Source organism: Anser cygnoides, chromosome 4, assembly GCF_040182565.1.
Source record: "Anser cygnoides isolate HZ-2024a breed goose chromosome 4, Taihu_goose_T2T_genome, whole genome shotgun sequence".
In the NCBI taxonomy this organism is placed as follows: domain Eukaryota; kingdom Metazoa; phylum Chordata; class Aves; order Anseriformes; family Anatidae; genus Anser; species Anser cygnoides.
The window spans coordinates 9,350,992-9,365,878 of NC_089876.1; the positions used below are offsets into that span (position 1 = coordinate 9,350,992).

The following is a 14,887-nucleotide window of genomic DNA, read 5'->3' on the forward strand; positions in this document are numbered from 1 at the left end:
GCTAGCATGGGCACACCTAGGTGGCTGCAATCACACCTCCTCCTCACTGCAGTATAGATTACCACAGATGATGGCAAACACTGTTAGACAGAACTGTTACAAACAATGTCAGCTGAAAAAGAATTTGCATCTACTTCTGTCATGTCAGTCGACACAATTAGCCCTTTAGATTCTCTTTAGATTATATGAAATTAGCAAATGTAGTACTATAGATTTGGCTTGAAATACAATTCCACTGAGTCCTACAGGAATTACGGGGATGTATTTGAAGTCAGAATTTGTCTCAATAAATTCCAGAGTAGTAATTCTAATTATAAAGTATGCTTGCAGCTTGAATATAAAGATACAGAGAGAGATACAGAATAGCAATATAATCTATGGCTTATGTTTCATTAATAGTAGGCTTGTGAGAACCGTCCTTCACACTCAATTGCATTCAGTGTCACAAGCACAAGTTTTTTGCCTAGAAGTACATGTAAGCTGTGCAGGAATGCTGAAGACCAGATTTGATCACTGGGTTTGAAACTTCCTCCAAGGGGCTGAGGATGCACTGATCAGTTTAATCAGTTGAGTAGTTTAATTTTTTTAAAATATGTCATTGTATTCCTCTTTCTAACATCAGTGAGGTTAATATAAAAAGTTCCTTTTATTTTAATGGAGCTGCATTATTTTGGAAGTTACTTGTAAGCCTCATCCAACAGTGACAGTGCTAGCTAAGCTAACAGTCATGTAAAGAAGTCAGTGCAAATTTGCATCATCAGCTGATTTTTAAATTCTGGGAAAACTCTATTGCATGTGTAGTACTTATGGGTAGAATAAATATGGAGGAGCAATAACAGACATGAAGCTGTCACCAAAATCAGCCCTGATAACTTGTCTGTGTGTTACCTTGCATTCTGTACCTTCCTGTCACTCCTGGGAAGAATTTTGAACCTTTATACAAGCAAAAATCCAAACACAGAGAACTCAAAAACATCTGCCCCACAGTCACCAACTTGTTTTGAGGGTTCATTTGCTGATTCCACCAAACTCCACACATCTTTCTATATATTTATTTTTTTATTAGAACTGCCTGGGCTGTGAGGTTGATCTATGTGTCTGTCAGATGATGACAATGGCAGTACTTAGACCACTGTCTGTTCATAGTCTTTTCATCTGTATGTACTCTGCTTCTGACAGCTGATTTTCTGATTCATAGTCTGGTTCTGCTGCAAAACAGACTGGTGACATAACTGCTTATTCAGTAAAAACTGTGGCTATTTCACCACTGGACTAGCATCTATGAAGAGGTGAAATAACACAATCCAACTAAATCATACGTACAAATTCAGGGGCTAATTTTATTGAAAAGAAAATAACAGAATAGCTGAAAGTGTTGCAGAATTCGCAGCTGTGCCAAGCTCATATACTACATTGTAAGTGTGTACAAAAGAATAAAAATGAAATAAAATAGAATAATCTATTTTTATTTGAAGATGGCAGCCAAAAGTACAGCAACTGATTGAACAGCTCACGGATAAATTAAATAATCGTACTACCACTGTCAAGACTTCAACGGTCACTCAGCCAAAGGAATTTAATTTGACCATACCCAAACCACGTGCCATTCCTATACCTCTGCCAATACCAGTACTGGAAAAAGGTCCACCTGTGAGTTTTTTTTAATGCTTTTTGAGATACTCTGCTTTATGTAATCTTGTGCACAAAATCATGGTAAGGGAGTTAATCGTCTCTTTCAAAATAATTGTAGAAAATCTACAACCTTTGAGAAATCAACGAGGATTTATTTGTTACTGAAGGTCAGATTTCTAAAATATAGCTAATTCATTTCATTTCAGTGAAACTTGTGTAAGCAAATTGTAGGCCAAACAAAGGAAAGGGAAAAGGTTGTTTCCTGTAGTTGGTTTACATCTCTTGGAGGTAGAACACTACAGTGGATACAAACTGATGAAAGCATGATACAAAGGTTTCTGATAGTCCGTGGATTTTGTAAAATGTTTGCTTTGGATAATGCATTGAAGCAGGTAAGAAAAGAATATTCAACTGAACAATTTTATAAACTAGATGGTTTATTTTTTTGTAGAATGAACTCTCCTTAAATAAGTAACAAAGCAATTTCATTGGACATGAGAGGGACTCTAGATTTTTATTCCTTGCTATTTGTATTCATGTTGAATCTCTTAAATTAATATTTTTCCATTTTAATTTATTGCTTACATACAAATGAGAGTTGACTATCTTCAAAATGCTAAGCTTTCATTTTACTAACTGTCCAAGATACTGACTCAGTTACACTGGTACAAATCAGAGACACACAGTTTAAAGTCAGCTCGCTTGGGAAAGGCAAACAGGATTTGGGATCAAGTTGCTATGACTAACTTAATAAAGACTCCAAAACCATCTATATTTAAATGCAGTGGGAAGTGAGCTTGGAAGCCATAGTTTTGAGCAGTATATGCCACCTTGTATTAGCACTTCAGGTTTTAAATAATACATGTGTTGAATGCTCTTAGATACCATTTACATCTTAGGATGGCAGAGCAATTTAATGGTAGTGTGTTATACAGTTAATGGGATTTTACATTGAAACAGCTTAATACCAGGCTCTGAAAAACTGCATTTAATAACTACTTAATCAGTATAGGAATGAGTCATATTGCTGTCATTTTAGTACCTTTATAATGCACAGCCCCTCTCAGAATAAATTTGCTTTAACGCAGATGCATTTACTGAAGTTCATTTGTGTTGTTAGGGTTATACTAAATTTGGTTTACATTTTGGCCAAGTCTGCAAATTTAAAAGCTCGTGTGAATCTAAAACCATTAGCGTAGCAGTGACATATGCTGTGCTCATTTCTGCATGTATCTCAGCAAATTAAGCTTTGCTTTAATTTGCCATATTGTTGCCAGCATCTCTGTTTTAGATCCTGTACTTTCAGCAGAGAAAAGTCAGCCCAGATGTCAATAAAGATGTAGGAAAGTGAGAGCAAGCCTTAGTTTTGGCTACTGTGTGGCAGAGAGTTGTATCTATTTGAGAGGAATGAACAGAAATAAAACTCTTCCAGATTATATCCCATAATCTGCTGTTCCTGTCCATTTTCTCACAAAGGTGTTAGTTTTCTGAGATATCCATTTTTTCTCATAGTTCTCATTCATCTGTCAAAGAGCTTGCCATGTGGCATATTAGCTGGGAATATCGCAGTCACACTAACTACAGGCAGAGTTACTGCTCCACTTGAAACAACTGCATGAATTCATATGGAGGCGTCTGGATTTAAGCAATAACTACTGAGAAGTCATTGCGTCCCTATGGTGAAATTATTTAATTTTGATTAATAAGATTATTATTTTAGGTATTTCTTCCCGATACATTGCATTATATAGCATAGTTAAAATAAAATGCAAAGTAGGATAGGATGTATCATTTACATGAATTCAGGAATAGTACTGTTGTCTTGTACGCTGAAAACACATTTCAGGCACTGGGAAGGGCTCCCTGGGGCAGTGGTCACGGCACAGAGCTGCTGGAATTCAAGAAGCATTTGGGCAATGCTCTCAGACATACAGTCTGATTTATAGGTAGTCCTGTGTGGAGCCAGGAGCTGGACTCCGTGATCCTTGTGGGTCCCTTCCAACTTGGAATATTCTATGATTCTGTGATTCTAGGTGGGTTACTGCAGAAGACAGGGTAGTTGTCTTACTCAGTGATCAGTATTGAGATGGGACTCTCCACTGACATTGGGATGTTTCATTGGGGTGACACAGGCCTGGAAGGTTAGGATTCATCCTCATAACTCATCCTCGTTCATCGTCATAAACATTCATCAAAGATCAGGGAGATTAATTTCCTTATTGTTTCAGCTGAGCTTCATGAGTGGACTTGCTTGATTATTTAAAATAATTAAAAGGCCAATACAGATTACTCTGTTTACAAATCTATAGATCAAACAATATATTTACCTTTATGATCTTGTTTTGTATATAAACAAGCTCTTAAAACAACAAGCACTGCACTAGCCTGTCCTTGTCTATCTTATAACAGTAGCTTAAAAAAATACAATTCTGATCACTACCAAAGTTCAAAGTACTTATTCATCATTTTGCATATTTCCCTCTCATACCTTTTCCTGAAATGTATTTTCTCTTGTCATTGTTAAATTGCCTCATCTCAACCAATATAAGGTATTTCTACTTGGGTATGTATTTTGGGGGTGGTTAAACAAAACTGAGCTGATTTCTTAGAAATCATTTGTCATTCTCCTTGCATGTGTCTCTCTGCACATTTAAGGCAATAACTAGCCTGTGTTGGGGCTGGAGTTTATCCAGGGCTGCAGGAGGATGCATTCAGGAGCAATTTGTTTCAGGGCCAATTAAAAAAGCCTCTAGTTCTGCTCCTTTCTGCATCCATGCATGGTGTCAGCTCAGTGAGTGCATCATGCCGGTTTGTTCTTCCTTAAATTTCTTGTGATACCTACTCCTTAAATAAAACCTCCAGTAAAAGAAAGAAAATATGGAAAGTGTAGGTGAAGCTGGCCACACGCTGGAGGCGAAAGGCAAGCTTGGTGTGCCTTACTCCTAGCCCCTCCTTTTCACTTTAGGATTAAGTAGGTACAGTTTGGCCTTTCTGATCTCCCTATTGCTGGAATTTGCAATTTGCTTAGAGTGATTATTCATCCTCGTCTGGCAACTGCACATTGTTTATTGTTATAAAGGGTAATTGCTGTGTTGTCTTTCTGTCTGTCTGGTGGGTACTCATCACCATGGTATCTGAAGGCTAAATTACAAGGCTAGGATCATTTTTGAAACATCTTATTGAAAAGTCACCTCCTTAAATTACTTGGAATAAGCACAGAAGTTCTGCAGAGAGATCTTCAGCTCACACTGGCAGATGAGTACAGTTTTGTAGGTAAAGTACATGACTAGGAAGAACATTGAAAGAAACTGATACTCACTGCTGTGCAACCCTCTGCAAATTCTCTGGGCTTTTATTTCTCCATCCATAAAAGCATAATAAAAAAAAATGTAGATACTGCTGGGAAATACTTTCAGTTCTACTTCACTTTAAAAGCTCACAAAAATACTTAAGCAGTCTCACCCATATATTTAATTGCTAGCCTTTTCTATTTGTGCATTTCTTTTTCCTGTAGATAATGATGTCAAATAGCAAAGGCAGTAGAAAACACGAGTTCTTCAAAGCATAGCTCTTTCTACAGTCCAGTAAAGCTAGTTAGGATCCCCTCAGTTCCCTGAACTGACTTCCAGAACAATACAGATTATAGATTTTTCCCAGTAACTCTTGAATTAATTCTGTAACTTCTAATGGAGGTAGAACATTTATAGCAAGGTAAGTATTTAAGCAGATGCCCCATAAGCTGGTGGCCTATCTCATCCACACAGGAAGGAGACATCCAGTCTTTTTCCAGGTTCTGCTTCTGCACAAAATGTATTGCTTACGCAAATACTGAAATGCCCCAGAAGCCTAATCCTAGATCAAAATGATGCAGTCCCATTTCCCCCTTCTGCCTAGTTTATTGTTGAGCCATAAGACAGCCAGACTATAAATCTTTCCTGGTCATTTTATCTGTAGCACTTTCTGACATATGAATGCTTTCCCAAATTTTTGACTAATGCTGGGAGGGTCCTCACAGTCCTCTACCTCCAAACATTTAATCTCCATCTCCAATGATGTCCCTTTACAAGCACGTTGGGGCAGCCACAGTGTACCAGAGAGAAGGTCCATTTTGCCTGGTGTTTTTTCTCCAGTAGTGGCCAAACCCAGATGTCTAGGAGGAGCACAGGGATAACACAAGCATAGTTGCTGCTTTCCCCAACAACTTTCTCAGCTTCCAAACATTTCAGCTCAAAGACGTCCTCAGTTACAATGCAGTGCCTGGGTGTTTAATAACCCTCAAAGTATTTTTCTTCCCCAAACTTCTCTGGACCCTCTGTAAACTTGTCAACACACACTGTGCCAAAGAGCTCCACCACTTAACTTCATACAGCTACCCTATCTGGCTGTCAGTGCTGTGAAGCTGAAATTTATGAGATGCCAGACAGAACTTTTCCCCTCCTGGCAACTTCTTTTTCCCCTTCATTGGGCCTATGGTGTTTATTATTCCTTTAGCCTTTCTTGTACTAGTTTCAGATTATTCTTTCTTTCTGGCCCTTTGTCCAGGGCTTATATTACACTGCACAGGTCTGAAAAGCCTGGGTGGTCCCAGCTAATTGAAATCTGTCCATGGCTTCTATGCTGGCACTGATAGAAAAGAATCAATATTGAAAAAATAACTGCAGCTGTTTTACAGTAAAGGTGAATGTGGTGTTTTCCCTGCAAGAATATATCACTTTGAATGTTTTATATCCCATACTGTGGATATTATTGCCTTTTTATTTAGGTTCCTCCAAGTACCTACAAGCCTCCAAAGGAAAAAAAGCAACTAGAGGAAATCAAAACAAAAAATCGACAAAAAGCAGAAGTAAGTGTATTAAGTTCCTGTTCCAGTGTTTTCTATCTTCTAAACTCTCTGTTCTGCAATTTGTACCAGTTTTCACAAATCTAAGAACTCTATCTGAAACATATTTGCTTTTGTAGCTAATAGGTCACGGCACTTTCTCTAAAGTCATGAGGTCTGTATTCTCTATTCTGTTCTATCACACTTTGCCCATCTTCTTTATTTCATTATCAATTTATTAAGATCCACCTTTTATTATTAAGGTCACCTTATAGTCACAAGAATTACATGAGGGATTATGCAAATAACTGTGTAAGGTAGCAGAAACGCAATTACTTTCTTCTCTTCACCAGCTTGAAATTGTCTCTTTTACTCCCACAAGACATGTGGATATTTAAGGCATTCACTTAATAATCAAGGCTTCAAAATATGAAATATGTTCAATATTTTTGTTTGCTTTCTATAGTAACTGGTAAATAACCACGTCATTATTGTTTTAAAATATCAGTAGATTCTGAGTTCTTTTTCATGTGGAATCCATACTCATTCCTTCAGTGGACTGAGAGAATGGGAAGTCATCAGGATCTGTAAAGAAGCAGAGTACATGGTCTGTATGTTAAGACAGCGAGAGAAAGGAGGGCCTGGTAAGTGCCCTCACAGAAAGACACAGATTTAGTTATTTGAATTGATCCAAACTTTGATATGAAACCTGTTCAGTAAGTTAGCTCCTATCATGGTTAAAGCAGATTGTTGCCTTCTTCTCCTTGGAAGGGAATTAATTAAATGTCAGTTCCCACTTTCTTCCTTCCTTCCCACTCTGTAATCACCATATCCAACCCAATCACAGTGTGTGATAAAAGGTGTGCTATTTGACTTGTTTTTATCTGCGCTCTCCCACCTCCATTCTGAAAATGCCTTACTTTAGCTTTCACCAGCTAGTACAAGACTATTTATCACTGTTCTGGGCTCTTCATATGTCCTTGTGCATGTCCTTGTGAAAGGGGCATTGGATTCTGTTCCTAAACCATGGTAAAATAGTAAAAACTTTAATGTGTGATAGATTCTACGGGGATAAACTTTACATTCCTTTTGCTGGCCCATCACATTGCTTGGTATTTCATTATCAAACAGTACTGCATTATTTTTTATCCTTGTATTATTTCCACATTGTGGAGAAAGCACATTGGATGCTCATTTGTACGTACAAACTTTCTAGAAAAACTGGGGAGGAAAAGCAGGATATCACAGTGCCTATATTGTCAAAAATCTATGACAACTGTAAAATCACTTAACTACCAGCCACATTCTTCAGTGGGGAAAATACGTGAATATAAGGAACAGAAGAACACCACCACAGAAATCAGAGCTGCAATAACAGCAGTTTTTGTTGCCTTTGGAATGTTATAAAAGGCATCCAAAGCATTCCCAAAGGTCAGTTCCCTACACTGTTTGCTAAACAAGCTGAAATGTTGGGTCCTAAAAGAAATATGCATTAAGAAATGCCATTTGTCCTAGCATTTTCGCAATAGCTATAGATGGCATTATAAGTACTGTGTCTGAGCAGCTTTAAAAGGGAGGAAGCTATACTTAGTATCGTTATGGAAGTGTTGATGTTATGGACAGCTGACCACCTGAAGGATATTGGAAAATCTAGTCTGTGTTTCACAGATTGGATTAAAGATTACTGTTTACAATCAAAAGAAATATCCAGAAACAGGAGATGTGGCTGCCTTTATTTCCCCCTTTGAAATGAGAGACAAAATTAGTATTATGGATGTGCCCATTGGAGCAATCCTTGGTGCTCAGATCTGATCATAGTCATCTTATTTAACAGAAAAGCAAAGCCATCGTTTATTAGCTATGTGCAAACAGTTACTAGCTATGGTACTGATGTGCCATAGATGATTATGAGGCTTTTAAGTAGAAGTTGAATGAGCAACATCTTTCATGTGGGCAGACCTAGCAAAGGGCCTGATGCCCTGTGCAAAGGATACAACCAGGTAGAACTGTGTAGGCAGTCAAGACTTGCCTACAACAAGTCTTTCATCAGGAATGAAAATTCTTATAAATGCTAAGTCCCGACTTCATTCATTGGAAACAAATTAGTATATTGATCTGTACTGCAGGGTTTTTTTCAGATAGAAAATTCTTATTAGAGAATTTAAATGTACCATACTCCTTAAGTTAATTGCTTTAATTCTAGGATCTGCTTCTGAAAGCAAATACTAACCAGTTCAAGTGTGCAACCACGAATCCAGAAAAGGGAGAGGTATGCTACAAAATACTTTGTTACCTAAGATTTACACAGTATGAAGATGAAAAATGGCTGAGGTGCATAAAGATACTGCAAAGTATTTGAAAATTTTTGTTTATTTGTCACACAACTTGCAGTTGTGTGGACAGTTCACATACATATTATTTTCAGATTATGCAACATACTAACATTTGCTTCTTTGCATCCATAATGCACAACCCCCTTTTCTTCTGGTCCTACTTTATTATTCTGCTAATTCTGAGACCATGAGCTTTCCTATGATAGTACAACAAGTCTCCAAACCAGCAACATTCCTCTAAACCCACATATTATTTTTCCATTGACTTTTAAGGTCATGAAGCAGTCAAGCTGAGGCAGTAACACTCCAATTCATGCAGAATTCTTGCTTTGGTTGATTCCCCATTTGCAACTCTGTCACCAAACTATATATTCATCACGTCTGCATATTCTTTTCCCTGTGTTCATCCCCATAATATCCAGACACATTCACATCAGTAATACCATAAAATGAAATTAATAACCATTGCTAGAATTCTACCACTTTAATGTATTTTTTAAATATCCTCTGGCACTGTATTTTGTCTTCCGAGTATCTGTTTCAGTTAAGAGCTGAATACATTCATGATCTATACGTAGAAATCAATAGTCAAATGAAACATCACTGTTTTTGGTATTATTTTAGTCAAGAAAGGTTATGGAAATCAAAGAATCTTTGCAATAACTTTTTATTTGCACCCATGTTTGCATGGTTATTTGATAAGAAATATTTCCACTGCATTGGATATATATAGCAAGTTTTTGAGGATATAACAATCACAAAATATATTCCATGATCATAGTTGTTACTGTAGATGATTATTCAAGAGTGATTTTCAGTAAAGATCTGATATTCTTCTGCTGAGTATTTGAAATTCTCGCTCTGAAATGAAAAAATGTATTTTTGGTTTGAACTGCAGAGCACACACAATGGTATGAAGAGTAGGCCAGCATTCCGGGCTCAAAAGATCCAAAGCAAGGTGAGTAACATTTCAGATCCCATTGCTAGATGTACTTGAAAACTTTGGAGTAAAAGAACACAAATTTTGTGGGAATGTGAGCTCTACTGGAATCCAAGGTTTTACACGAGGCTCTGTGTGCAGGAGAACGGGATGGACTGGGGCTAAGGCTATAAAGGTCTGTGGACCTTTTACAATCCGCAAGGAAACGGTCAGGGAGCAACAAGAGTGTGGCTACTCCAGGAGCGAGGACAAACTGTGAGCCAAGGGTAATAAAAGCACAGGCAGTACCCTCAGCAACCAGGACACAGGCTACAGTATCTGAACAGGTCAAGGCTGGTGATAGTGACAGGCTCTGCTGACAGCCAGCCATCCTTAGACAAAGCAAGGTCCAGGATCCACCCAGGAATTCCAGTCAGGAGACACGGCTACAGCATCAACCCAGGTCCATGCTGGAAGTCCAGTAAGGACAGCAGGAGACAGAGCTGGAGAGACAAGGAGCAGAATTACCTCCAGCTAACAGGAAAGCAGACACCCAGACCTGAGCGTAAGTGGGACTGCTGGACCAGTGGACAAAGGGTCCTAGGTGAGGCCAGTCAGGGCAATCATCGCCTGGTGGTTTCCCTCAGAACACTGACAGGTAAGTTGTCTGCAGCTGCACAAAAAAATGCTGCTTCAACAATGTTTTTGATTCCAAATGGAGAAGTTTTTATGTAAAATGGTGAGGATTAAGAACAGCCCACAGGGAAACAAGAATTGTGAACCTATGGTCTAAGAACTCAGCACAGGGACAGAAGAATCTTCTATCCATAAATCACTGTTTCAAACTGAGATTCTAAAGAATGAAGAGCAATGATTCCAGTTAATAACTGTTTGATATGCAATATACAATCCGTCTGGATCACAGTATCACAGTATCACAGATTTCTAGGTTGGAAGAGACCTCAAGATCATCGAGTCCAACCTCCGTCCTAACACTAAGTACTCCACTAAACCATATCGCTAAGCTCTACATCTAAACGTCTTTTAAAGACCTCCAGGGATGGTGACTCCACCACCTCCCTGGGCAGCCCGTTCCAATGCTTAATAACCCTTTCGGTAAAGAAGTACTTCCTAACATCCAACCTAAAACTCCCCTGTCGCAACTTTCGCCCATTCCCCCTCGTCCTGTCACCAGGCACGTGGGAGAATAGACCAACCCCCACCTCTCTACAGCCTCCTTTAAGGTAACTGTAGAGAGCGATAAGGTCGCCCCTGAGCCTCCTCTTCTCCAGGCTGAACAAGCCCAGCTCCCTCAGCCGCTCCTCGTAAGACTTGTTCTCCAGACCCCTCACCAGCTTGGTCGCCCTTCTCTGGACTCGCTCGAGCACCTCCATGTCCTTCCTGTAGCGAGGGGCCCAAAACTGAACACAGTACTCAAGGTGCGGCCTCACCAGAGCCAAGTACAGGGGCACAATCACTTCCCTCGACCTGCTGGCCACACTGCTTCTTATACAGGCCAGGATGCTGTTGGCCTTCTTGGCCACCTGAGCACACTGCTGGCTCATATTCAGCCGACTGTCAACCAATACTCCCAGGTCCTTCTCTGCCAGGCAGCTTTCCAGCCACTCATCTCCCAGCCTGTAGCGCTGCTTGGGGTTGTTACGCCCCAGGTGCAGGACCCGGCACTTGGCCTTGCTGAACTTCATACAGTTGACCTCAGCCCATCGCTCCAGCCTATCCAGATCCTCCTGCAGAGCCTTCCTGCCCTCGAGCAGATCGACACACGCACTTAGCTTGGTGTCATCTGCAAACTTACTGAGGGTGCACTGGACGCCCTCATCCAGATGTTTGTCTTGTGTCCTTTAGACACATAGTCAGGTCACAAAATCTACTATACTGATTGTTTCTCCACTAGGATTTCCAAGGGTCAGAGAACTGCAAATATGGAAATATGGAAAATGGTCTGTTCCCCGTTCAAGTTCATATCCAGAATAGTTTAATGCGGAAACTGTGTTTGTATTGTGACTTCAAATACCTTGTGAGAAGGTCTACCTACTCTTTAAAACCATCTTTAAATACATTGTTTGGGGTTCTTGTCCTAAATTCTTTGAGTTATCATCATTTTGCCAAGAAATAGGCAGGTAATTAATTCCATTAAAATGGACAACTCCATTCCAACTCTAAATGTGGAAAACTCAGTAATTCTGCTTACTGAATTTCTAGGTGATACCATGCATTTATTATCCTCAACATGCCTAATTAATATGAAATATAAAATATTCCTTTGCTTTTCCAGTTAGCTTATAAGTTTCAGGAGACTGCAGAACATATTTGTACATACAGTATTTGCTTTAGTGATTCTGTGCACCTGTTTCTTAGCTACTCATTAAGTTGTTAATTTGGAGTTTAAATAGACATTTGGATTCTAAACAACTTGTGTGGACTTAGGTCAAATGTGTTATGACTAAACTTTGTTTTCTGCAAGAATGATCCCAGTTCTTATCCCACCTGCACTGCTTTGCCTTGGTTCTGATCAGTTCTAATTATATACATCTACAAAGGTGTTATGTTTTGTCATCTGAACAGTCTAGGTGTTCAAGGAGCATTTTAACTGGAAGAGAGATCGTTCCCTTCCTCATGCAGTATTTATAGGTTGTCTAGAAGTTAGTCCTAAGGCAGTACTTGAAGAACTACAGAGCAGCCACAGGATCTAGTCCAACTTGTACCATGAAGACTGAGAGTCACTGAGAACTATGCTGCCTCTGTCTAGCAAATGGATATGGCAATTGGTAGTACCAGCTGTCTTAGAAATGTTAGGAAGTTAAAACAGTGATTATTTGCAAAAGAACTTTTGAGACCTTTGTGTGAGAGGTACTGCTCATGTTTTACTTTAATGTTTTTGGCTAACTTGTTTTCCCTCAGAGATAGGCACACAAAATATTTAACTTTGGAAGCAGTTTATTTTCTTTGTTCAACCCAGATGGAATCCATGCACACTATGTATATGAGCACTGAAGAAATGAAAGGAAGTGAACACACTCCAAGGGATTTGACATGGTCCAAGAGTGATTACAAATTTATAATCCACTTGGGGGACTTTGCTGATTTCTTAAGCAGCTTGAGTGGTTTATGAACAGCATGCAATTTCATTGTGAATGTCAGATTAATGCTAGATGAATGCTTTAAGCAAAATTTATGCTGTCTTAGGTCGATTTATTTAACCCATTGAAATGTTTTTATACTCTGTTTTATGGTTTACATTACTAACGATAGTATATACATTCCCTTTCTTGACAGATTGACAATATACCTATTAAATTAAATACAGCAGCTATTTTAAGGGAGGGTGCCCTCTATCAGCGGAAAATGGAACAGGAGCTCAAGAGGTACAATCAAGCATCTTTCTCAGATTATTTTTCACATCCCTTGTTACAGAATAATTAACCACATGAAAATAACTAGGTAAACTCCAGGTAAAGTAATATAAGGGATCTCTTGTAAGACATTAGGAAGCTATTCTATAAATATTGCTGACAAAGAGAAAAGTAGTCTAAAATGAATGTCTACATTAAAGTCATTTTGCTGTAGATGCTGTGCAAGTGTGACTGTGTTCTGATTTCACACTCTGGGTAGTGTCCACTTGTAAAGTCCAATAGGGATCACTCGTTATATTTATTCCAATTCTCCAGAATAAATAATGTCCCAAATGCACATTTACCTCTGTCCATTATAAAAGAAACATATATTTTAAGCCAAATCATTTCATATACCTTCATTTTCTTTGACAGTTTCTGGGGAACTAAATGCCAGATTTGATAGTTGAACTTATTTATCCGTATATAAAAATACCTGTCCATTTCTATCACAGTGAGCTGTCATGGAGAGCTAAGAGTGTGCTGCTCCACCAGGCAAATGAGCCAGGAGCTGAGTGACAGCAAGGCATGTAAGGACAACATCCTTACAGCAAGTACAAGGGTGGGCACACACATACCTGCAACATAGCTTAGGCAAGGACAGTGGCCGTTAGCACGAACTGAAATACAGCTCCCGGGAAGAAAGTCCACACACACATAAGAATTTTCACAGCTCTTCCTCACACAGCTCTTTTCACTGCATTCTGATCCAGTGCTGTACAGCTGCAACACAACAGAGCTGTCTTTGAACACATAAAACTAAATCCTAGGAGTGGGGAACAAAAGGCTGCAGGTCCTTTTGGTGCTCTTAGGGCTCTGACATAAGGAAGCCTGACTAAGTGGCAGAGATTTTCAGCTGATCTTAATTAGGGAGAGATTGACTTCTGAGTGTACACTGCAGATTGTATTCTATAACTAGAAATACAGAACATTTTCAATAATAATTTTAACAAAGATAAAACCTATACCATTGTTATCTTTATTTAGTATTATTACTAATCCACCTAACTTAGCAGGCTAAGGACTAAATATTAGCATTTTAAATCCTGGAATGACTGCCTAAAGTTGGATTTAGTTTTTGGATCTAGCAAATTTTGATATATGGATCAGGATTTTAGCAGTAAGATATTACACATCACTCAGGTTGTGTTACCTCCTATCATTAACAGCTGTGTGTGCATATTGAGTTTTTTTTATACAATTATACATGATACTGTTCATTCTGTCTGGCAGAATTTTATTCCACTCAGTAAAGGAAGAGATTTTCCCCTCAACTTAACACTATTTTATATTCATGAGATGTAATCTTCAGCTGCATTTAACAAACAACACATACATATATATGCATTGGGGAGCAACAGTAAGGCACAACTCACTGCATTTTTGTGTCTCTGCCCAAATTCTTGGCTCATTCAATCCTCTGCTGCTGGACTTTGAGGGGCCTGCTGCAGGGCTTTGCTATGCTTCTCTGTCAACCAAGCACAGAAAATAAGAATGTGGTTTTTCTTAATAACTGAATACTTCTTTGCCTCATTACATGTTAAAGGATTATTTAATTGACAAAATACAAAACAAATAGAATTAAGCAGAAAAAGATTTTTGTTCTCTATGTTGAAGTGACCAAGAAGACTGCCAAAGAGAAAAGTTTCTTGTTCTTTCTCTAAGCAAAGTAATCCTCTGAGCAAATGTACATACCTTTGGCCTGATTCTTCTTGCTCCTTGTGAGAATACATATATAAATAAAATTAGCCCTCTTCTGGGGCTTTACTGT

At 38.8% G+C, this 14,887-nt stretch overlaps 1 protein-coding gene across 5 annotated transcripts in view; it reads left to right on the forward strand.

Moving 5' to 3' along the window:
• The window catches only part of CFAP99 (cilia and flagella associated protein 99), a 57,752-nt gene that overhangs the window by 23,672 nt on the left and 19,193 nt on the right, over window positions 1-14,887 (forward strand). For all 5 annotated transcript variants that reach the window (XM_048045634.2, XM_013178629.3, XM_013178630.3 and 2 more), the window contains 5 exons: window positions 1,476-1,650; window positions 6,395-6,475; window positions 8,655-8,720; window positions 9,683-9,742; window positions 13,001-13,089. In XM_048045634.2, coding sequence (XP_047901591.2) covers window positions 1,476-1,650; window positions 6,395-6,475; window positions 8,655-8,720; window positions 9,683-9,742; window positions 13,001-13,089 — 471 coding nt within the window. The remainder of the gene's footprint in view (window positions 1-1,475; window positions 1,651-6,394; window positions 6,476-8,654; window positions 8,721-9,682; window positions 9,743-13,000; window positions 13,090-14,887) is intronic.